The sequence below is a fragment of the Panthera pardus genome, unplaced genomic scaffold, assembly GCF_024362965.1.
Source record: "Panthera pardus isolate Hobbes unplaced genomic scaffold, ASM2436296v1 HiC_scaffold_17, whole genome shotgun sequence".
In the NCBI taxonomy this organism is placed as follows: Eukaryota; Metazoa; Chordata; class Mammalia; order Carnivora; family Felidae; genus Panthera; species Panthera pardus.
The window spans coordinates 110,321,033-110,346,319 of record NW_026526732.1 but is presented as its reverse complement, the minus strand read 5'-3'; the positions used below and the strand labels follow the sequence as shown (position 1 = coordinate 110,346,319).

The following is a 25,287-nucleotide window of genomic DNA, read 5'->3' as shown; positions in this document are numbered from 1 at the left end:
ATGCCAGGTAAGAGGAATAGCTCTGGAGACAGGAGCATTTAAAATGAATTGTGAAGCTCACTTATGCTCAGATATAACTGTTTAGACGGAAGAATAAAGTGCCTTGCGCTTTCATGGAGGAGCCCAATGAGGGGAACAGACTCCCTGTACATCAAGAAGGGCTTGGGGAGGAGGGTGCGTAGGGGTTGGGGGGGGGGCAGTGGGCAGCAGCTCAGAACAAAAGAGGCTGCCATCTGCCTCCGACAGCCACACAGACCTTGTCTCTGTCTCTTTGAATATATGGACTTCTCTCTGCCTCTCCTATCCTTTCTTTTTGTGTGCATCTGTCTCATTTTTCTGCCCATTTCTGTTTCTTATTCTGATACCTGGCCCCCGTCTTCCATCATCTCTTGACTTTCTCTCTGACCTGTCTCTCTTCTCTATGTCCTACATGTCTCTCCATGTCTCACTGTCTCTCCTGCCTCCTTGTTTCCCTTCTACCTCCAGTCTGTTTCTCAAAGCTCTCTTGTCACTCCTCTCCCTTTCTTTTCCTTTCCCTTTCTTAGCGGTCTCATCTTTTTTGCCTCTCATTTCTTGTCTTCTATCAGTTTCTCTTCTCTTTTCTTCTCCTTCCTTCCCTTACCTCACTCTGTCTCCCTCTCTCGGTCTCTCTCTCTGTGTCTGCCTTGCTCCTACTTACTGCTGTAAATGCGAAGGCTCATGGCATCCCAGAGCCTATGAGTCAGGTGCTGTTGCGTCACGCATGACAGGAGTATTCGAGGAAAACAAATAGATGAAGGCAGAGCCTTTCAACATCTTAGAATACACTGGACGGTCAAAAAACCCAAATTCCCAGAGACTTGGAACTTCCCACCTTTTCAGAAGCTCCTTGCTTTAGTGGTTGATAGGACAGGGGGAGAAAAGTTGCTGTCAGGGCTGAAACTGGAAGTGTCCTCTTTTCAGTCATGAGGTCGGGGTGGGGCTACAAAGCACAAGGTCTGCCCTAAGCCAAGGGCACCACAAGCCATCCCATGAGCCATCTCCTTCTGGGGCTTTGGCTAATGTCGGAGGCACTGTTGCCTCTAGTGACACAGCAGAGGGGCGGTTCTTTCCTCACCCTCCCTCAGAGCCAGCCTGTGGACTCAGCCTCTCACACCGGGGCAGGTCCAGTCCCCCCAGAAAAGGAGACAAATGAGTCACCAGCGTCCTGTGCCCCTGTGCTCAGTGTAGGCCTTCCTGAGGCCGGAGGCAAAGGGGTTGGAAGGCTGCGGAATCCTTAGGGTAGTGGAGGTAAAACTGGGGCACGCTTCAGAATTCTCTGTATTTGTTAAGATGTAGACCCCAAGTTCCACCCCCTAGGCATTTAGGTACATTCGGGGTCTGCCTAAGATCTCGTAGTTTTAAATCACCCCAAGTCGGTTTGTATCTCTTCTAGCCTCTGTCCCTCCAGGAACAGCAACTGCCCGTCAGAAGGAGGGTTCTAGTAGCATCAGGCTCTGGCAGTGGCCCCGGCCACCTCTTCTCAGCACTTGGCTGGGGAGGGGCCTTTGGTGCCAGCTGTTATCCAGATGTCGTCGCCGGCCATTATCCTGTTTCAAAATGCTGAGGCGTTACCCTGGGGCGTAGGGTTATAGAGGCCTGCGCTGCACCCTCCACGCTACCTGGACAACTGTGATTAAGGAAACTATTCCTAATTCTGGGGTGTTTTTCCCTGCTGAGAAATGAGCAGCCCCTACACATGTCTTTAAGAAGAGGACAGGACTTCCCAAGTGGAAGCCCTTTAAACTGAGCAACAATCACCACTTGTGACCCTTACTTTTCATCAGTGATGCCCCAGTGCCTATGGAACCAGCCGCAGGGAAGATTCCACCATTGGGCAGCCCCTTGGCCTGGGGTTTAGGGGTGCAAGCGGTTCTTCGAAGGCCTGAATAGCTCTATTTTCTTCCCTCATTAGCAGGGCACAGAGATCGCGGAAAGAGGAATCTTAAGGTTTCTGACAGTAAGGTGCCTGGTAGTCAACCTTGGAGAGCGGGCAGCCTGTGTGTAATTACCTGGTTCTCAGAGCCTCTGAGGGGACAGACTTAATGGGACCATCAGCCGTTTTTGCCGCTGTTTCTGTTACTCACCCCTGCCCTCAGCTCTCTGCCTTTTCTCTTCACATGCGCAGAACCGGCCTCTGAACTAGGTCTGGATACAGCCAGTGCCCTGCAGAACATCATTGTCTGGGGCCGTGTGCACATCCTTCCCGTCCAGACTGTGGCACATCCCGGGTCTCCCTCAATGCTTCAGGGATGACGAGTACCCTGCGGGGGCCCGGAGTCTCACAGAAGGAGGGCAGGGGGTGCTGATGGGGAATGGAAGCAGTCCCTAGGTCCTGGTGTGTTGGGTCCAACGACTAGGCATGGGCTCTGGGGTGGGAGGTCTGGAAGGACAGAAGTCAAGGTTCTGTGGCTTCAAACTAAAGGCAGCACAGAGAATCTGGCTACAGCTTCTTTGGCTTCACATTTGTTTATTTTGAAATTTAATTTTCCACCAACATGGCCCATGTTAGTTAACTTCCTTTGGGAAGGACCAGTCCATCATAAAGAATCATTTATTCATTCCGCAGATACTGTATTTGAGAGCTACAGAAATCACTGCCATCCTACAGATCTCTTAATCTAGAAAGTCACCTGAAACCCAGAGTGAAGACCCACCTTGTTGAGTGATCATCAGTTTCTTTTCTGTGTGATTGCACGTACACGACCCACACACACAAACTCACACGCACACGATCCAAGGTGCCAAGACTAGAGATGCCGATCCCTCTATAGGTAGTGGACCCACTGACGAGGGGGTTGACTGGCAGGGAGAGTATTAGGGACAGCACTGAGGAAAATGAATTTAGCACGGCTGATGGAGTCTGCAGTCTTGGAATCGGGCACTGCTGGGGAGTGGTTCTGCTTCTCAACTCCCGCATCAGAATTCGTTCTCCATTGTTGATTATATATGTCATATTTCTTTGTACCAATCCTGCAGTCCACCGATGAGGAACAAGTTAGTGTGTAGAAAAAGTTGTACGTGAAAGGAGATGTGGCATCTTTGGTATTCAACACTTTATTACCTTTCCTCCCTTCTAATGACCTTTTCCTCAACAAATCCAAGGAGAAGAGGAAGGGAATGAGCTATGTCAAACTGGCAACCTAGAAGGGCCAGGCTTTTCACTTAGAAATAGAATAGGGGTGCGTGGGTAGCTCCGCTGGTTAAATGTCTAACGTTTGATTTTGTCTTAGGTGATGATCTCATGGTTCGTGAGATCAAGCCCCACATCGGGCTCTGCGCTGACAGCACAGAGCCTGCTTGGGATTCTCTCTCTCTGCCCCTCCCCCACTCACACACGTGCATGCACTCTCTTTCTCAAAATAAATAAATAAACTTTAAAAAATACCTTTAAAAAAGAAACAGAACAAAATTGGGGCACCTGGGTGGCTCAGTTGGGCTTCTGACTCTTGATCTCAGCTCGGGTCATGATCTCATGGTTTGTGAGATCAAGCCCCGCCTCAACTCTGCACTGAGGGCATGCAGTCTGCTTGGGATTCTCTCTCTCCCTCTCTCTCTGCCCCTCCCCTACTATTCATGTGTGGTCTCTCTCTTACTCAAAAAAAGAAAAAAGAATAGAAAAAAAATAGAACAAAATCTCTGAGTTCTTGGGAAGAAAGTTCTTGGGAAAGAAAGTATGTTATTATACAGTCTTTTGTCACAACAAAACATATAATGATGTTCAAAACCATACTTTAACACTCTAGTCTCTCAGCGTCCCTTCATTCATGTTTTAGGAATTCACCTGCTGTAGGTTTCACCTGGTCAGGGTGCCGATCAGTGATGGTTTGCTCAAGAAATCTCTGGCACTCTTCCCCCTGTTCAACACGGTAGGCTTGCTCTAAATGGCTAAGTGACCTGCTTCCCAGGTTAGAGTAACATGATTATCAGGCTATCTGCTCTGAATATTTGATACCCCAGCTACGTTTTTGGAATCCCAGTGGCTTTAATGTGGTTCTGTCTGGCCTATTATAGGCGGCGGTGGTAGAAGAAAATGTGTGGAGACTGAAACAGCGAATTATGGCTCCCCAGGACGTCTCTAGAGCTGGTCGCGTACAAATGAAACAGGTACTGTTAGCCTTTTTAGAGCTATATTTTCTCTGAAAGATAATGCAAATCTTACATCTGGTTGGGAAATCAGAACTCTCTACAAGGCAGGTGGCCTACACGGTATTTTGAAGTAATCACCTCTCCTTTCTCATCCGCTTAGCAACAAATAGTTCCATCGTTTTAGTTAGGTCAATCAATATTTATGCTTACTTGATAACTGGGGAATTGATATGCTGGAGGCCTTTCAGTTAGCTGATCCAATATTTGTCTCTTTGCAATGCGCTGTTCAAATTCAACCTTGGTATAAGGAAAACTTTAGCGACAATAAATGAGTTTAAACTTCCGTATCGGCCAGCGGAGGCTGGAAAGATCTATCCCTGAAGATCGTTAAAAACAAAACAGACAGCAGCTGTCTGCAGTTTAGCCCACATTTACTGAGTCTACAAAAGCAAGGTGTTAAGCACGCAGTGCCTCGGGTAGTGTCTCTTTAACCTCAGTGTCTCTTTAACCTCATTGTTTTTCCTTCCAGTTACAAAAAGGTTTAGAGTTTAGAAAGGATTTCCACACATATGTTGATACCTTGTCCCCCACAATAGTGCAAGGAGATAGGAGTGGGACATTACCCCTATTTCATGTGCATTACGTGGCCAATTAGTGGCACTGGTTTAAGTGTAACCCCACTTAAAGATATCACTCGATGGGTTCATGCTATATAGTTATCAGTCTGTACCTAAAAATGAGCTACTTAAAACTAAGGTATTTATTTTATAGTCAAAATTGCCTGCGACACAGATTACCGGAAACCTGTAGAGCGAGTCTCGATGTCGCCATACTTGGACAGACAGTATTATTCATGAAAACAGGACTGTTTTGCTTCAGAAGGTTATGATAATAGGGCAAGACAACGCCTCCTTATAAAAAGTAGATGTGTTCACCAGGATGCAGCCTTTTCAGAAAAGCAATAAACTAAATCCAGACGTATGAACGTAGTCGTTTCCAAAATTTTCCCTCCAAGGCAAAATTATATACATAACGAGCATTTGTAGTATAATGGATGGAAACGTACCTGCGTATCCGTCAAAGAAGGAAGTGCAGGCCTCACGCTAGAAATACCGGAGTATTCGTGACTACATGTCCACTGTTGCATTCCCCAGCCCACAGAACAGAGGGTAACATTCGTGGTGCTCAACAAATATGTACTGACTTAACAATGAATAAATGAAACACGGTTAACCCCTGCTAACAACAGGCAGGCCTTCTCGAAGCACTTGGGAACTTGGGAATAGCTTACGCCAACCATTTAGTCATGGAGTCCTGCAAATGACATAACTGAGGGGCTGTTTGTAGACAAGCCGATGGTACCCAGTTCATCGGTCCGAGGTCCCTAACCTGCCGTCTGTGAGCTTAAGGAGAAACAGTGTCTCCCCGACCTTGTGCCGTACCCCTGACTACGTCACTGACTCCAGTCACAGGTGGTGAGACATAGAAATCAGAGCACCTGGTACATGTTAGGTATTCTGGCACAGTTAAGATGGGGAAGAAGTCCCAACCGAGCCGCAGCCAGGTTTGGGGAGATGATCTGTACACCGGATTTGTCCAGGGCTCCTCTGTGCCCTCCAGTCAAAGCTAAAGACAGACTGGGTTCTAGAGACTGAGGACCAGCGAATTACATTTTAATTCGGTTCCTTGGCCTATGGTACCCCGTGTGAAAAAGAACTCAGTCCTAAAGACCAGTTGCCATATCCAGTTGACCTTGGAGCCTCGGCCGGGGGCCCGAGGGGTGGGGCAGGGAAAGGGCCAGGTCCACACCGTGAATGTGAGACCTTGGCCAATTCACTGCTCCCTGCGCCTCCGTTTTATCATCTTCATCAACACGGCAGTTACCATGTATTGAATGTTTCATATGTACCAGGAATTTTACTGAACAGCTTATTAATGGTGCCTCGTTTTACTTTCAGTCTTGACATAAACACTAGCATGAAAACATTATTATCCCATTTTACAAATGAAGAAATTGAGGCACAGAGATATCAATTAAATTGTGCCATAGCAAATAACAGGCGAGCGATGGAGAAGGAATCAGGGTCTGTTATCACTGGCACACGGCGCTGTCCCGCTCCCATAGTAAGGGGGCATTTATGCCCCCCAGAAGGACTGGTGTGAGAATTTAATGAGATACTAAATGAAAAGCACATTTTCCAGTGCCTGCCATGGACGAGCTACTCAACATAGGATATTCAGAATCCGATCGTTATTATGCCCACACCGTGTCCACGAGCAGGCCTTCATCCAACTAGAGAATGTGCGCAGGAGTGTGGGCCCATCACGCCTACAGCCACCAACAGCATCCGTCTGGGCTCACTCTCTGGCAGTGCACCAGATGCTGAGAGAAGCGCCCGGTGATGGGAGGAATGGCCATTGTTTACGGCGGACAGCTCAGAGAGAAGACAATAACACTGCTAGACCGCGGGTGACAGACGAGGCCAGCCGAACATGCCTACGTGCTGATGTTAAGAGTAACAATCACACAGGAGACGAACATGTCACCTCTCCTCGTGGGAGACGTGACGTAAGTCAGTAGAGCTGGAGCCCAAATGCAAAGTTGGATGACCGAATTTACCATCGTGGTCCAAGTATTGCAACATCATAGAGACACTAATAAACTAGTAACATAAAAGAATAAATTAGCCAACTCTCCACACTCCTGCCTGTAACTGTGGCCCAGAAGTGAACGTATATGTAGCATCTCGCCCGCACAGCAGAAAGGTTAAAAGTATGGCCATAGTCCTGGTGCCACTGCTTAGTCACCACATAGCTAAGGCAAGTTCCAGTTGCTTTAGCTAACAAATAATAATGGTGTGTTGTCTACTCTATAGGTCGTTGTTAGGTTTCAGTGAATAAGCAGACGTAAGAATTTAGAATAATTCATGGCACGCATGAGAATTATTTGCTAGTTTAATTTTCTTTTCTATTACAGAGTGAAATTATTTTAATACGAGAGAGTCGTAAGATAGTGCCTGGGACATAGTAAACACTGACAAATTTATTATTAAAATTAGGATTATTATCCTGGATCGGAAGCTTGCAGAAGGCAGATACCCACAGTGTTTCATTCCCAGTACGGGTGCAATACTGTTTGAAAGAATCAGTGAATCAAACATGGCAATCCAGGGCACAGAACTGCAATCTGAGCTCTCACTCTTGAGGAACCCAAGCCCTTCTGCCCTATAACAGGGCCCACCGTGGCTTTTTCCCAGGGGGCACTGGCCAGTGTCACCGACTGCTATGTCTCTCCATTTCTGTAGCTTGCCACTATGTTCTTGTCTGAGGATGAAAACTTCCTTCTGCTCTTTCGTCAGGAAACCCCCTTGGACAGCAGCGTGGAGTTTATGCAGGTAAGCGTTTGACTGTATCTCTATGGTTGATGAGGGTTGAGAAGAGACCAGGGCCCCAGCCACCTACTGTGGTGGCCACCACGTCTCCCCAGTCCCCAAGGGAGAGCTGCCCATGGAGGACAAGATCGAGCAAAAGAAGCCCTTGGTGACAAGCCACAGCTTTGGCCCCAAGTCCCCGTGTGCCCCCGTGTGCTCCGTGGGAACCAGACTGCTCCCGAGCAGACAAAGTCCTTCAGCCTGGGCTAGGGGAGGCCTAGACAACATCCAGGCAGGTGCACACAGAGGAAGGTAACGGGGGTTTGCTGGGGACCGGGGAGCCCAGAGATCAGGCGCCTCCCCCGGGCAGCTCCAGAGAATGGCTGCCTTATACGAATGCCCTCTGGCCATGTAGACTCTGTGTGAAACTACTTGTTTTCAAATGTTGGCAATTAATCCTAGTTTTGAAGGTATAATACTGTGAAAGAGGAGGACAGAAGATCCAAAGCAGGCTCGGTGCCGACAGCAGAGAGCCCGATGTGGGATTCGAACTCATGAACTGTGAAATCATGAGCCAAAACCAAGAGCTGGATGCTTAACCGACTGAGTCACCCGGGCGCCCCTGGATCCTTTAAAATGTCATTACCCAAAGTTAAAAATATCTTTACCCTCTGACTTAATAAACTTCTACTGCTCCAAGCATCTATCTGAAGGGTATAATCAGAAATGTTCATATTCGGAGGAAATGTATTATAACGTTAAGGACCAAAATCGTACATGCATTATGATCTTAACATTATTTTAAAAATCGTTCATCCTAACACATACGTAAATTAGACCATAGGGAAATACACACAATATAGATACTGATTGCTCTTAAGCAATTAAGATTTCAAATGATTTTCATGTTCTTTGCACTTTTATATTTTCCAGTTGTGCACAGAATCATAATTATTTACAAATTATTTTAAGTGGCATTTTCGAAATTTTAATTGTGCTTAAAAGTGCTTCAAAGAACATTTTAAATGAAAATAATCAATAGATGGCCCAAGTATACGGCCTCCAAGTTAGTCTTGTCAGGTGTATCATAGAAATATGATGGAAAGGAAACACACAAAAATCCTAAGGGACCATCTCTGGGGTAAGTAGTTTCGGAGATTATACTTGTCTTCTTCTTGTAGTTCGTTAAGTTTGTACAGTGAATCTGATTTACTCTTATAATCAGAAAAACAGTATTAAAATGTTAGGGCGTGCGTTGTACCGAACAATGTCAAGGAATGGGAAAAAGGAAATAGCACAACAGCACTGTCCTCTTTTAGTTTTTCTTTTACCATCTGCCTCCCCCCTCCTAGCTTGTCAACTGCTTCTAACAAAGAAGTTTTCCTTCCTCTACCTAATTAAAAAAATAGATAGATAGAGATATGGATATAGATATCACTTCAGACTCTTGATTATTATTTTTTAATTTTTTTTAACGTTTATTTATTGAGAGACACAGAGACACAGAGCACGAGCAGGGGAGGGGCCAAGAGATGGAGAGATGCAGAATTGGAAGCAGGCTCCAGGTTCCGAGCTGTCGGCACAGAGCCCGACGCGGGGCTCGAACCCACGAACCACGGGATCATGACCTGAGCCGAAGTCGGATGCTTAACTGACTGAGCCACCCAGGCGCCCCAACTCTTGATTATTTTAATTAAGTTTGTTATAAGCTATTAGTATCCTATATATTTTTAAAAATTCTAAGTTAATGCATTTGTGTTCTCCCTGAGCCCCAAGACCTGAAAACCCTTTAACCCTGACACACTGCTCGGAGCTCCTGTGCCATGACTGCCCAGGGTATCAGTTCCGTCTTGCTTTCCTTAATTCTTACAAACGTGACGCAGTGAAGATTTGTTTCCCAGCGTCTTTGTGCACCATTCCTGTCTGTGACTCAGATTCTCCTTCTTTGTGTTCCTCCTTCCTGGAGTATATCCTTCATGCAAAGTCTGTTGGCAAAAACTCTGTTTTGTTTGCCCAGAAATCTCCTCGTTTTGCTTTCATTCTTTAAAGACAGGCATGCACGTGATCACAAAAAAATCTTTAGCCCTCCAATGGCTCAGTTGTAGTAAAATTATAAAAGTAGATGGAATAACACGGGAAAGAAAGCATGTAAAACGGTGTTGTTCATGATTTGAAATTCTCATTCTCCGTTTTGGTATATTTGGTAAAGTCAGAATATAATTTACATTTAGCGAGTTGATTTTGTAAGTCTGGCTGAATTCAGGCAGACGTGTTGCCATCAGGGACCGCAAGGCATGACGCTTCCCAACCTTCCCGCGACCCCTCGGTACCCCGACTGTCCCCGTGGGGTGCTCAGGCCGGGCTGGTGGACTGGTGTCGAGAATTAAGGTCCCTGCAGTCGGTGAGTCAGCTGACCCATTCTACATCTACAGGAGATCTTGTCGATTAGAAACAACAACTTAGTGCTCCTTTTCCATTCTGCATAGGACTTAGAAAACTTGCCAACCTGTGACGCTCACACATGGAATAATCAGAAGCGGCCCAAACCACCCCACGCAGTAAAGAAAGCGGTTCAGTGTCTAAGAATGTTCAGTCCATCTTCCAGTGTAGCGACTGTATCTTCGGCTGGATGAATGCTACCCTTAAAGCAATGAAAGTGTTGTCTTGTCACTGGGAATCAGCCGAGATGTTTCATTCCCTTTACCCAGAGCCAAGGCCACCCAGCCAAGCTTCTTTATGGCCTTCTGGCAGCAGTGTATTTGGGAGGGGTTCACCCTTTTGTTAAGCTTATTGCTACTGGGGCTTTTAGTTCTATGCAGGTGCCTCGGTTTGACTACCTCCTGGGCCCCAGGATTTGTCTCTTGTTGACTTTGTGTGCAATTTCCTGATAACGCTGCAGGCTAAATTGTCTGAGTCACCAGATGTACCAGGGACAGACTCTGGTTTCAGTCCTCCACGACCTCTCTGGGTTTGTGCTTGCTTACACGGTCACTGGACCAGTAAATGGACGCACGGCTTTTGTGTATTTCAGATTTGGCGCAAATATGATGCTGACAGCAGTGGCTTTATATCAGCTGTTGAGCTGCGGGTAAGTGTGGGGACCCTCGCCGGGTGGAGATGGCCTTGCTCATCACTGGGAACTTGATGTATGGACCATGAATTTAATTCCTATGGGCCCGAGAAGCATGCATTTGAATTTGTTACTTAAAAAAAACCAAAAACGTATTTGTATTTAAAAGGTTTAGGACATGCAAATAACATTGCTCTCTCTGGGAAAGAGACGTAATTAAGGAATTTTTGACACTTTTTCCATGCCTGGAGCCATCCTCTGAATTCTGTGAGCTCCCTTTATTTTAAAGTTTTTATTTATTTATTTTGAGAGACAGCGAGCAGGGGAAGGGGAATAAAAGAGAGAGAGAGAGAGAGAGAGAGAGAGACCGAGAATGCCAAGCAGGCTTTGCTGTCAGTACAGAGCCTGATGTGGGACTGGAGTTCACAAACCATGAGATCATGACCCAAGCCAAAATCAAGAGTTGGACGCTCACCCGACTGAGCCACTCCGGTGCCCCTGTGAGCTCCGTTTAAACAGCGAGAGCCCTCCATTCTTGGATTTATTTGCTTCCTGAAAGCAGTTTGTTTTCTCCTAAAAATTAAAAAAAAACCCACAATGCCTAAAATAAGGCGTCCCGAGATCTTTGTGGTTTATTTGCTCCCCATATAAGATGTGACTCTTCTCTCGATGTCACAGAACTTCCTCCGAGACCTCTTCCTCCACCACAAAAAGGCCGTCCCTGAGGCTAAGCTGGACGAATACACCGGCACCATGGTAAGTAGCTGGGCAGTGTGATCTCACCAGGGCAGCCCCCCTGATGCCTCCCCGGGGCCCAGAGTCGGTACCCGGGAGCACCTGCAGACTGAATGAGTACAAGAGAAACCTCAAGTCTGGGAAACGTCGGCTGAAGCTGAGCTGTTCTAGCCTCTCTCTGAGGACAGGACCGCGTGTATTTGAGAGGAAAGCTGTTCGCCTGTCCCTGGGGAGACCCGGAAAGTGCAGTGAACATCGGTTACCAGGCACCAGGCCAATAACCTCGAAGCCACTCGAAGTCACACAGAAACGGGTAAACATGGACAATCAGTCCCAGGCACGGGGGAAGCCACTTCTTGCCACGAGTCTATTCACGTGGCATGTTGATCGAGGGCAGCTGAGAGTCGGACAGATGGGAGACGTGCGTCCCGCGTCTCCCACTTATAAGCTGCGACCTTGGGAGACTGTCAACCTGTCCATCTTACTAGTTCATCCGTAAAATGGGGGTTAATGGTACCTACCTGCTGTGAGGGCAGAGCGAGCCGATGTCTCCGAAGCACTTTGCAGAGCGTCTGGGACATAATAGGTGTCCGTACCTGTTAGCTCTTACTGTGGCAGCTGTTGTGGTCCTTGTTGTCATTAGGCTTCCGCGGCCAGAATGACCCTGAGATCATTTCGGTGAAAAATGATGGCATGGGAGAGCTGCCTCTGGCAAACGCATCCTCATCTAACACGATGCATTTCTCCAGCCACCAATCAACAGTCTGGCTTCCCTGCCGTTCGTGTCCGCCCCCCACCTTCTTCCTTCCCCAGACAAGTGCTTCGGGCCAATCGGACGCTGTCGTTTTCTCAATCAAGAAGCCAAGAAATTGCTGGTGAAGGCTTACTTGCTCGTAGGATTGTTACGCACAGGAAGACTTCCAGCACAGATTCACGTTACTGGGCTTCCTGGTGAGCAGTCGGGAGCACGTACCACCGAGAAGTGTCGGTGAATTCTTGTAAAATGTGTGCCACTAGGTTGCCCTCTGGAGGCCTCAAGCTGATTTGGTATTATTTCTGGTATAAATAAATACGGTATTATTTCTGATGCCGTCTCTGCAGGGTTAGCATTGTTTATGCCATTTCGTATATCTGAGGCTGGAGGCTTCGAAAGGCTAAGTGACCGCGTCACCACCAAGTTGAATTCTTAAACTTGCTTTGAAGATCAGGTGACTGGGAGAGGTTGAGTTACCCAGCCAAAGGCACCAGTTAAACTGGAAGCTACGCTCTCTTGGTTTCCAGCCTCTCACTCTGCACCTTGTCCGACGCTGACCCCCAGGCCCGGGCGCCTGCCCTGGGGAGGAGGGAAGGAGAAGGGCGCTCTGGACCGTGATGGCTTGTAAATGGCCTAGGCAGAAGCGAAGCTGATGCCAAGGGCAGAATCAAACCCCAGGCCAGGATCTCAATCAAGGAAATAATTCGGCTTCTTGGTATGCTGGACCTCTTTTAATAACACGCAAATGGTGTTCGAGATCCTGAGTGAGTACGCACTCAGCACGAAAGAGCAAAGTGGGAAATCTAGAAGCAGGAAGCAGTTTCCCGGCCGCAGGGAAATCTCGAGGTTTCTTCCCACCTGATTTCCAGCAGCACCTGCCAGCATGGTAAATACCATGGAAAGGGGGAGGTCACCGTAACTGCCTGAGAATAACAAGCAGGTTAGGTTTCCAGATGAGCACTTTCCATCCTTGATCCAACCCAGCGTCAGCACCGGTTGTTTGTAACCTTGATTTTATTAACTTCCAAAACATGCACTACAAGATGAAATACTCTCACTTAGAATCGCCAGGATGTTTCTAATATTTCTTTGATTGCCTTTGAATCCGAGGCCCTCCGCCTCCAACTACAATACTAAACGGCTACGTTCTCACGTAACATGGCTCAATTCTCTTCCCTACTTTTATTCTCCCGGTTCTTGCTTGTCCTTCAGGATTCAGTGAGACATCATCGTGGCCTAGAAAACCTTCCATAACCTTCTTCTGTAGTGGATGCAGGTGCCTCTCCCCTGGGGGTCCCATATCATTGTCTTCACATCGGTCACCCATTTAACCCAGGCCGCAAATATCCACTAAATATCTGCCATGCCCCTGGCACTCCTCGAGTCACTGGGGATCTAGCAGCGAGCGAACCAGACAAAGGAGAGACTGACAATAACCATAAACATAATAAATAATAAATGATATCGCCTGACAGGGGTAACGAGTGTCATGGGAAAGATGAAAAAGTAGAACAGGGCGAAGGATGGCCATGCCAGCAAGGTAGCTAGGATCGGGGGCTGGGGAGTGTAATTTTCACCCTTCGAGAAGGTGAGGCTTGAGGAAGGGCCGAGGGTACAGCAAAGCACAGAGACCCTGGGGCAGTAGCCTGCCTGCGGCCTTCAAGGACAGGGAGACAGGGACAGGGAGACAAGGACAGGGAGACAGTAGCCTGCCTGCGGCCTTCAAGGACAGGGAGACAGAGGCCTTCAAGGACAGGGAGTGTGGCTGGAGCACAGAATTCAAGGGCGAGATTTAACGGAGGCCAGACCCCGTGGGGCTTCTTAGCCATTGTGAGAACGTGTGACAATGAGTGAGATGGAGAGCCACCAGAGGGGCAAGGAGGGAATCAGGAAGACCTGTGAAGAGGCCACCACTGCCATCTGGGTGAGAGAGGGTGGCAGCTGGGAGGGGGTGGGGCAGCACAGGAGATGAGAAGCATTGTGAAGGGGAAATCAACAGGATTGCCGATGAGTCAGCTGGAGTCAAGGGCAGCACGGACATCACTTGTTCACCACTTGTTCTTTACTAGCCAGTGACTCCTCTAGGGCAAGGGCAGGCGGCAGGGCCTGGCACACGGTAGGCTACTCCGTGCCCATTGTCAGCACTGAATTTGGAGTCGTTACCTAACAGCCAGCTCAGAAGAAACGAGGACAACAAAAGCAAGGTTTGCTCTGGGGACCCTCCTTGAGAGCCTCCACCTCCAGTAAGGCTCATGCTCCCCCTCGGGGAGCCTCGTAGATGGCCCATCGCACAGATCCGCCCTTCCTCAAGCTATGTTTGGTGTCCTGGAACTCTCCTTTGATTTCTTCCTCTTTGTACACCAGACCCTCTAGGACAGAGCCAGAAGGAGTGCTCGGGAGTACTGGGCTTGATCCCTTAGGGCTCTCCCTGGGGTCCTTCGTCCCAGAGACTCATCCACAGGGGTCCCCACCAGGCAGGGTATGGGCTGTGCTGAGCCCAGGGGCAGACCCAACAGGGCGGCTGGAGCCCCATGCTGATGACGAGAGGTAGGAGGGGCAGGAAGGCAGGAGTGGGGGGTGAGAGCCGGAGGGTGTGGAGGAAGAGAAATGCAAATAGAAAAAGACAATCCGAGTAAGACAGGCCAGGGATGTGTCCCAGTGGATTCCGAGTTCACACCCCTAACTTCCTGAAGTTGAATCTGACATGCTTTTTCTGGGCTGAGGAGTGGGGTCTCAAAGTGACCCACAGCACCCCCTCTGTCACCAAAGCCGGCACCTTCTTCATGCTCCTCTTCCAGGTCAGAATATGACCTGGTTAACTGGTTGAAATGAAGATGTGAGTTCATTTAGGGAGAACTTACCAAGAAAGATATGGTCCCTGACCTTCTGGAGTCTTCTGATGAGGGAAAAATTGGTAGAGGAGGGAAAAAAGCAAAAATTCACTCTGGCTGCTCCCTTTCATCCCCACTGCGCACGTCACTGCCATCGACCATCGACCATCTCGAGATCTGGTTCTCCTGACTTTTCAAAAATAAGGTAGGTTACAATGAAGCCACCGTTCTAGACCTTCTTGTCTTCTAGACAAGAAAAGGTAGATGGACAGAGTTCAAGCTGAGTTGTTTCAAGATGCCGTCTCAGCTGAGTGCACGTGGCATTTTATTTTCACCACGACACGGCCAGCATTTACTCGCGTACTGGGTGCTTTAATTGTAATAACTGCGTGTCCGCTCTGTGCCGAGCTCCGTGCAAAGCGCTTTGCAAACATTTGATTCTCACAGCAACCATATAAAATAAGTCTGTTTTGCCTCTCATTTTATAAATGAAGAAACTGAGGGTTACAGACTTTAACAGGTCAAATACAGTCGGGATGCAGCGGGGTGGAAATGCCTACCCACATCTACCTCCGAAGCCCGTATTTTCCACCACAGTACCCACGTCCGGAAGTTTAAATACTAAGTCATTAAAAAGAAAACTTTCAAAAGGGGAAGAGTGAACTCTATGGAGAGATCAAGAAGCGAGGACAATTCCTGAAGGAAGAGACGATCAAGGTGAGGACAAAGCCACGTGAAGAGATTAGGATTCTCTTAATATTTTTAAAGATAAGATAATGCAGGAGCTCGTGCTATCAAGCGGCACCAGAATTCGTTACCTAGGAAAATGGATCTTTCTCCTCCTGAAGTCCAGAAAGGATCCTAAGAGCTGACATCTTATTAAACACAAAATAGGAAGCAAATTAACGAGAGACCACGGGAACAGGAAAGGGTTCTACAAAGTTGCTCTGGGAAAGAGACTGCAGATAAGCCGATGCAGGGAGCCAGGGAGGAAGAGTGGCCTGTGACCGCAGAGAGCCCCAGGGTCGGCTCATTCAAACAACCCACTGTCAGGGAGGGGAACGGGCCTGCAGGAAACACGCGGGTGGCTGGGAACGCCAACACTTGGCTGAAGAGACCATGCACATCACCCGTCAGCCCGGCCACGCTGCCCGCCCAGAGCGATTCTCTTCACACACAGCCTTTGGCTTTCAGTTTGACAAAGCCCAAGGCAGGCAGAAAATCTGGCAATGTGCAGTTTTTGATGGCTCCGAGCTCAGCCCTGGAAGCATGGAATCCTGTACAGCAGCTGAGGAGGATCGGAGGGGTCTCACCCAACTTGTGAGTCTCTGGGTGGAGGACCGTCCATTGACCAAGACTGCGCTATTATCCTGTGTCTGTCTCATTGCCAAAAACTTGTGGTTCTTCCGGTTGTGCTGTGGTTAAGCACTCATTTTTCGATCCAAACTGTCCCGTGAAGATAGGCTCGTGATCAATCAAACTAAACTCTGAGTGGCCCCTCACTGGTTCTTTCTGCCCTGAGGTGATAGGTAAGTGTTGAGGAACCAGGTAAGAATTTTCACCCAAAGACCTACTCTGACCAGAAGACTAGAATGAGCGTAATGAGATTATGGCCAATCTATTTCATGTTCCTTCCTGAAATCATAGAGGCAACTTACACTTTTCCAATGAACAGACTTGGGAACTGGACTGTAGTGTTTTTTTTTTTTTTTAAGACTTTTTACATTTCCCTAGTGATCTGTGGGTGAACTGACTTTCAGAAATTCAATATTCTCAGAAGAGATTTTAGAACCTTAGCCCTGAGTGATCCACCTAGTGTGAAATCACCTTACTGCCGCTGTAATGGCTTTTTATTGAGCGACGGATACAGTCGGAGCAGCCCTGCATGACAGATTTGGTTCCAAGGTTTGGCATTAAATGCCTTCCTTCATTTATAACCTGCTAAATGAATTCAAATGGAGCCACACGAGGGCTGGCACCTTTGAAAGCTGTCTGAAGCCCGAACAATGAATGAGTCACGGCAGAGCACCTGATCATAGGAGAAAAGTTGAGGTCTGCAGACCTAATCTTATTCTAACTCCTAATTAACGTTCTGGACAAGGGAGGAAACAACCTATTAACAAAATCCAATTATGACATCTAATTGAGAGGTTCTGCCAATACCTGGCGGGAGGAAAGATTCGCTGTCTGAATAGAATAGCATTAGATAATATTGAGCTTTTAAAAATGTAAGTGAATACATGTGGGAGATGTTAAGCTCACATACCTAATTACAGCATGGAGCTTGAGCTATTGTAAACCTGCAGATTAAAATCTGCAGACGATGGCAGACAAAGAGACATGAGGTTAAACTTGTGCCATCCTCTACCCTGGTCCCGGCTCCTGTCCTTCGGGATTGGATCCAAGTAGCTGGCTTCCTCCTGTGGTGTAGGCACTCAGCTCTCTGATCCACGCTGATGTGAAACATGTCTGGACCCAGTCTCGAGAGTTCTTCGCTTCTGTGCCCACCCTCCCTCTGCTGGTGACCTCAACCAGCCTCGTGGTTTGAAATACGAGCTAATGGTGATGGCCCTCAATTCATAGCTCTGACTCAGACCACTTCTCGGAACTTCTCAGGTGAACCACGTGGCCAATTTTCTGATGGGTAGAAGCATAATTTACCACATTGGTGGTCAGTTGTTCCTCAAGCCAGTTTTGAGCAAAAGGTAGGTATTTTCCCCCTTTGAGTAATTTGTACAGCTATGGAGATGGGCCCACATCTTTCAAGGTGAGTTACTACTTGCTTCAAGCTCAACATAATCTAGCTCTCTATTAATAGAACGTCTCGTAATGGTGGTGTCATGGAAAATCATGGCTCAGTCTTTAGCCAAGTGTATTGCCGTCAGACTTTTACGGGATAGAGAATTTATGCTTAAGGGACACAAAGGGACGTGTAATATATCCAAATGTATAAAAATATAACCTGCATTTTAATAGGTTCTGCAACATACACTTTTGGTGCTAAAGTTTTAGAGAAATGGGTTTTCAAATTCATTTCAAATATTAAAACTAAACTGGATTTAGGGAGGGAGGAAGGATGGACTGATATGTTTTTTAATGCAAAAATCGGTTACATATACTCTCAGATTTCTTCACCCCATCTCTCCCCGTGTATAGCCTCTTCTTACAAATACATTTAGAGCTGCTGTGCTAAATGTGGCGAAGTCACAAAGTTCACTCACACTAGGACTCAAATATGCAGTGAAATGTCTCTCCTCCATCTTGATTAACCTAATCCGATCTTCTTGATTTTAACTTTTAATCCTATCTTGTTTAAAACCTCATCTGATCCTATGATTTAAATAGGATCCTCTTTGGATCATGTTAAGTCTTTTCTACAAAAGGAAAAGCTGAGCCTCTCAGATTTCTTAGTCACCTTCATCCAACCCGGACTCTTCTGCAAAAATGGCATCAGGTTAAAAAGAATGGCTTTGGGCCCAAGTGGGGGAGGGGAGGAGCCGAGGTCCCTGGGCACAAGGCTCTCTGACTCCTCTGGTCCCCGGGCTGGGGCCTCTTGGCCACTTAGTTGCTGCTACCTTGCTGGTATTCACAGTGGAAGTGTGTGGTGAACTCATAGTCCGTTCTCTTAGCTTTGGCTAGCCCATTGGGAAGTACAGGCTAGTCCAGCAGCCATCCTTTACCTCTTGCTGGATGTGGGCCATTAATCCTCTGCCACGTCTGTATCAAAGTCCACATGTTCTTGCTACAGGACAGATCAGTAAGTCGAGAGGCAAGATGGCGGCTGTTGTCTCAAAGCACATCTCCTCTCAGCATGAAATGTGAGCTTCCTTTATGTTAGGAAGAGGGAGAAGGGGAGGAAGTTGGAGTCAAGAGGTGATGGATGCCTGTAGGCATTCAGAAGCCCACAAGGGTCCAAGGAAGGTTGTGAAACTGTTCTGTCCTTGGTCACTTGACCTTTGTGTACAGGAATCTGGTCATGGCATTCCCATAAATCTTAAACATAGCGTTATTATTTACGTACTTCCTTCTCCCCTTGGGTGAAGTGGGTTTTGGGTAAAGCGTGGTTTTTGCACATCTTAGCTGTAACCTGCAGGGCTGAGCAGAGAGGTTTTCTCTCAGCGACAGGTCACAGCAGTGAGGGAAACAGAAGCCACACGGAGTCAGACATGCTAAATATCTCCCTAACGTACATCCTCTTATCAGCCCATGGCTCTGGGGTCTTCCCCACCCTCTGACCCAGCATCATCTCATCCCATCACAGTCCACTGGATCTCAACCCAGCATCCAAACACTTGGGTGTTCAGAGCATCTCTGGAAAGCCAACCCACAGCAACTCTCTCCACTCAGTGTTGTCCTTCCTTAGCTGGTGCCCTCCTCCCTCCAGGATCCCCCTTCCAGCACATCTGGCCACACATCTGCGCACTTGACTGTCCTGTCTCTGCCTCTCCCTCTCCCTCTCTTCCTTCCTACAATCCTGGAAGCCTGGACAGGCAGACTTTCCCCTAGATCACATCCTCAACTACTTCTGCCTTCAGTGGAAAAATGGTATCTCCTCTGTCCTCTGTAGGGAGTACTCTGTGAGACGGCCGTGGCCAGTTTAGACAGCTGTGGGCCCGGAAGGGCAAGATATCAAAGTGCTTCGGGAACTTCCAGAATGGATTCCTGTTACAAGTACTTCATACAATCTTTTCCCCTTCTGCCTTCCAGATGAAGATCTTTGACAAAAACAAGGATGGCCGGTTGGATCTTAATGACTTGGCAAGGTGAGTGGTGCAGGAATGGAGTCAGACTCGGAAACACCTTCCTAGGGTTCGTGATGACGCATACTTCTCTCTGAAAGGCAGAGGTCAGGTCCTGCCTGAAACCCTGAAGAAGAGTCTCATCTTACCAAGTAAGCAGCAGTGGTTCTGAATCTTCTGGGGTAATAGATCCCTTTGTGAAGGTAATAAAAGCTCTTGGGGCTCCTGGGTGGCTCAGTTGGTTAAGTAGCTAACTCTTGATATTGGCTCAAATCACGATCTTACGGTGCATGAGTTCAAGTCCCACGTCGGGCTCTGAGCTGACAGTGCGGAGCCTGCTTGGGATTCTGTCTCCCTCTCTCCCTGCCCCTCCCCTGCTTGCGCACATGAGCTCTCTCTCTCTCAAAAATAAATTTAAAAAAAGGATAATAAAAGCTCTTCCCCCCACCCAAATGCACAATACACAAGGTTTTCATCAAATTTTATTGATGGGTCATGGGCCAGCCTTGCCTTCCTGGTCCCACATGAGGACTCCATGAAAAAATACATCTGGGACCCCATTCACTGGCTCTGGGAAGGCTGAGCAGTTAGCTCAGGACAGAGAACAGCTGAACCACACTCCAGCTGTGCTGGCCGGCTTTCCAGCGTGGGTGCAGCCTCCACGGGCACCCAGCACCTGAAGACCAGAGCAGAGGAGGAGGGGCCAGCAGAAGCAGCCCAGTACCTGAGAATTGCTGTCTGTAAGTCCGGGGTTGTACATGATGGGCATGTCAGCATGTTGTCTCAAGGCTAACCGACCCCAAAACAAGCTATGGTTGTCCACAGAACGAAAAAAAAAATATTTTGAATAGATGGACAGAGTTGAAATCATTGGATCCAGAATACATGGATATAACCCGGATGAAGGAGCAGTTATGATACCAGGTGCCTCGGGGTGGGGGTGGGGGGTGGTGGATGGAGTTGTAGACTGGACAATGATAGAGGGTTTAGCAGTTATAGGCTTCAAGGCAGAAGCATGTATGGCTGGGAGAGAGGAAGTCCAAGGGCTGAGGGTGATTTCAATGACAGAGTTAACTTGGCAAGGTCACAAGCAGATATTAACTTGAGTTCAGAATGACAAAACCCTGTACCAGCTACCGCCTCTCTTGGCCAGTCCATCTGTTAGTTCTTGCAAGGGGTCTGCAAAAGGGAACGCACCGGGAAGGATCTCTTCTTAGTCATGACCAGGACACCGAGCCCAAAACTCTATACGGTCTTCTACTCCGGGCCTCGTAGGAGCTGTGAGACAGCCTTTGTGTCCTCCTCGGCTCCTTTCCCCAGAATCGTTATCCTAATTTTGGCCACTTTTGTGGAGAAGAGTCATGGAGACACCAGCCAGACCAGAGCCTCTCCCAAAGGCTGAGGACTGAGGGATATCAGCCCTGCGGCCTTGGCTTTATCCCCGTGGTCCCCCTTACTCCTTGAAGCTATCTTGGCCAAGGGAGGCAAGGCTTCCTCTCAAGTGGAGGTCAGTCTAGCTACTCTGAGAGCTGCTAACCGGAATCCTAACCGGAAGACCCCAAACATGACAATCTGGGTGAAAACAAGAGCTTTTAATTTCATTGTTCCCTTCACCAAAAGCACCCACCCACTTTTCTCAATGCAGGTCTCAGAGGTGGCGAGTCTAGGAGCCCTGAGCGCCCTCTGGAGGCTGGAGTGTGCCACTACTCTAAAGCTGCTCTCTACCCTATTGGTTATGATACTGTTTACTCCCGAAATAAAATCCGCAGAAAATATCAACTACCTCGGCCCGAAATGCTAAAACAATATAATGCGTACATTATAACACAGAAAGGGGAAATAAGGTGAAACACCTAAAATAAAATAAAATAAAATAAAATAAAATAAAATAAATAAGGTATATTTCAAGTGTAGGTGGGGAGATACAACCACAGGGCAGGCATGACAGAGTGGTGGTTGCTTATACCTTTTGGTGTAGAAGTAGCAAGAATATGTCAGTTCAGATGTTGACGGATACAAGTACGACCTTTTGGCGACTCGTGCGTCAGGAACTCAGTTGCTGCTGATACAATGACATAAATAATAAATAAGTCCTGATAGAGTTCCAGATGGGACAAAGTGTAGTCAGCCCTCAATTTACCTGACTCAGTATGCTATCTGGATCATTTACACAGTTAGTAAACTAGTAAACTATGCATGCCTTGAGAAAAATAGTCTGGATTTTCACGTAAATAGTAATTCCGCTCTAGGTTCAAACATAATTATAAGCAGGATTGGTACACACATGAATGCTCCCTGGACATTCCCAAGTCAGGTGAGATATGGGCTGATTCACCCTTCTGTGGGATTTTCCATGCAATGCAGGGCATCTGGCATCCCTGACCTCCCACTGTGGAGGTCAGAGTCCCTCCGTCACGATCATAACCAGAGCCCTCCCCTGCAGCGAGCCAACCGTCCCCTCCTATGGTCCTACCCAGGAGGCAGGAAGTACGCCTTCGTCCCTTGAATAGCTGCTCTCGTGGCCCGGTGCTACGTATAGAGGAGGATTCGATGGGTAGCTGTGGACTGAAGGAAGGACCAAAGTAGTGCCGAACGGAGATGCGAAGCAACGAAACAGTTACTGCATTGTTTCAAAACCAATTTGATAAGGGACTCGACAGCGACAACGGGGGTAGGCAAAATACAGACGTCTGTGTCCGAACTCCCAGAACCAGCGAACGTTTGATGTGACGTGGCAAGGATGAACCATGGTTGCAGACAGAATTAAAGTTGCTGACTAACAGACCTTACGAGGGTTATTCTGGATTACCCAGGTGGGCCCCCTGTAATAACAAGGGTCCTTTAATTTATACGCGGGACTCTTCTCTCTACTCCCAGCCCTAGAAGGCAGCGCTGTTACTCTACATACGAGCACCTCTCAAGTATATGTCCTCTGACTGGCAACATAACTTAGGCCGCTTGGTGCCAACCAACAGATGAGAACACGATTCCTTAGAGAGTCCCAGAATATTCTAGCCTCTACTTGGCTCAAATTAATTCTCTCTCCCCTGAGCATCCAGAAGAGCAATATTTTCCAAATTGTTGTAAGATATTTTGTTTCTACCTTTCCCTGTACGGTGAATGCATGATTTTTGAATGCAGCATAAATCCAGAAAAATACCCCAGACCAGGAATCACACTCTCCTCCCTTCACCTGCCAACCCCCGGTAACCTACTTTGTTTCTATGGATTTGCTTATTCTGAGCATTTCATATACATGGAATCATACAATATGTGGCCTTTCATGTCTGACTGAGGTTCTTTCTTTCTTCATGTGGATTCAAGCGACTGTCTGGTTTCTTTTCACTTCAGCTTGAAGAATTCCCTTTAGTATTTCTTATGGGTCACATTTATTGTTGTTAATTGTCCTTTTTGTCCAGTGACTTTTTTGAACGAATCCTGTAAAATCTGTGTCTTTGTTATGTGTGGACACTTAAGTCTCTGCTTGGCTAGCTCACGATTGCACAAAGATTCCTTAGATGTCTCCCACTGTTTTTTGAGGGTCCCTGTGTACAGGTTGGGGCACATCTACACTCAACCAGGCAGCTTACAACTCTGCCTTAGCCTTCACTTCCTGCTTGCATACAGCCTGACGATAAGCCACAGGCGAGAGCTTAGGGCCTTCTCCGGTCTTTCCTGCACAGACACCCAGTCCTGGGCATAGATGTGGCCCCATGCATGTGTGAAGCTCTCTAGATTCCCAGAAATATGTCAGAACTTGTAGAAGACCCTATGGACATCTCATTCCTCCAGCTTTTCCTTTTAATCTTTTTAGTTAGCCTGTTGTTTACCCAGACTCTTGTCTACCACTGCCGTCAGCTCTGACCTCAAACAATTGCTTCTAATTCACTGCTTTTGACAAATCCTCCCAGGTAAAAGGCTTTTTCACTGGGTGAGTTCAAAATCAGGTCAAATAAGTGCATCTTGCAAGTGGGGTCTTTTCGAGAACATCGGAGAAGTCACATACTGGTAATTCTTTGGAAACTGGGCTTTGAAAGAGCCCCAACTCCGTTCTGCTCGCTTTAGCTGCTGCTAGAATGCTCTTTTTCCCTGGGACTGTGGGCTCTTCATTTACAGTGGAGTGGAGAAGGGTGGAGGGCTGAAGGAAGTGAAAATGCACAAAATCCACTGTTCTTACTGAGATTTAGCCATTTTTCCAAGATAAACACTCCTCAGATTTCTACAAGACTTTAACATCTAGAATTGTGAAAAAGGTATTTTGACTTTTTTTGGGGGGAGGGGGCGGGCAGTTTTCTCATTGTGGTTATGGAGGAGGGAGTCTTCCTAAGCACTTACTCTGCCATTGTCCACCAAGATGCCTTCTCAAAAATCTCTCTCTGGCGACTACTAATCCCTGTGAACGTCTCTCCCAGTTAATTTTTTAATTTGTTTTTATGACGTATAAATTCTTATTTTTCAAGCACCTCCCCTATTCTGCAGAATAATCTGGAAATTGCCTGCCCTTTCCTCATCCCAGAGTTATGGATTTGCTTGTAACTGAGAGCGGACAGATTTTCACACGGACTAGTTTCTTTTTTTCTTTTCCATTTAGGATTCTGGCTCTTCAGGAAAACTTCCTTCTCCAATTTAAAATGGATGTAAGTAGTGACATGTTTCTGGGAGGGCTTGTGTCATCCATGTGAGAGGGAGGGAAGAAAGGAAGCCCTCTGTTTGTCTTACTTTAAGTTATCTAGAGACAAAAAAGGCTTACTGTTGAAATCAAGGGATTAAGGGGTCATTGACTCAAAGTTTATAGAAGTTGCCTATGACCCCGGAAGAATTGTCCAATGGAAGCTTCCTGTTGCCGGACTAACACACCGTTTTCTCCATACACAGGCTTGTTCCACTGAGGAAAGAAAGAGGGACTTTGAGAAAATCTTTGCCCACTATGACGTTGTAAGTGTGCCCCTTTGTGTTGCGCTGGCCCTTTTGAGGTAGCAAGCCTGTCTGGCCCTATATGGGGTCATCCTGTCTGTCCTACCCACCCATCCTACCCATCAGACCTTGAACTTATATGACAAATAACAGTCCTACATGTATGTCACCCCTCAGCTTCTCTATGCAAACTTCTGAAAACTACATTAAAATGGACAAAAGGAGTATTTATGGTTGAGAAGAGAATAAAATCACTTTTTTTCCCTCTTTGGATCCAAACTGGGGGAAGGCTTCTCCTTCTTTAATCTCCATCTGGAATAGCATGCTCAAGAATGAAACATAAAGAATCAAGTTCAAAACCACATTTAACCCAAAGAAGTACAGGCAAAGCGAGCCCTGGTTGACATAATCGCTACTTCTCTTGTAGGATTGATTCTGCGGTCCTTCTTTAGAGAAGAAATAAATAATAATTCTAAAGCACAAAGTGTGACAAAGAGATCACATTTCTTGACAAGGTAGGGTAATGCAAGAAGGAAGAGAAATGAGAACGTTAGGCAAAGTCAAAGGAGACGCCGTCCTGAAACTAAGCAGACTGGACATCTGTGTGTCACATTCTGAGCAGGAGGGAGCATCACCCAGAAGAGGCAGTGCAGCCAGGTGTTTAAGGGTATAGGCTCTGTGACCATCAGCTGGGTGTGAATCATGGTTTGTTAGCCACGTGACCTTGGGTAGTTTCCTTACCCCCTCCGCACCCCCCCGTGCCTCG

At 47.3% G+C, this 25,287-nt stretch overlaps 1 protein-coding gene across 3 annotated transcripts in view; it reads left to right on the top strand.

Annotated features, from left to right (window-relative positions):
- Positions 1-25,287, top strand: part of SCGN (secretagogin, EF-hand calcium binding protein) — a 35,982-nt gene that overhangs the window by 2,079 nt on the left and 8,616 nt on the right. For 2 of the 3 annotated variants that reach the window (XM_019425301.2, XM_019425300.2), the window contains exons 3-9: positions 4,033-4,125; positions 7,413-7,502; positions 10,510-10,566; positions 11,227-11,304; positions 19,576-19,631; positions 24,199-24,244; positions 24,483-24,542. In XM_019425301.2, coding sequence (XP_019280846.2) covers positions 4,033-4,125; positions 7,413-7,502; positions 10,510-10,566; positions 11,227-11,304; positions 19,576-19,631; positions 24,199-24,244; positions 24,483-24,542 — 480 coding nt within the window. The remainder of the gene's footprint in view (positions 1-4,032; positions 4,126-7,412; positions 7,503-10,509; positions 10,567-11,226; positions 11,305-19,575; positions 19,632-24,198; positions 24,245-24,482; positions 24,543-25,287) is intronic. The other variant, XM_019425302.2, reaches the window with a different exon arrangement.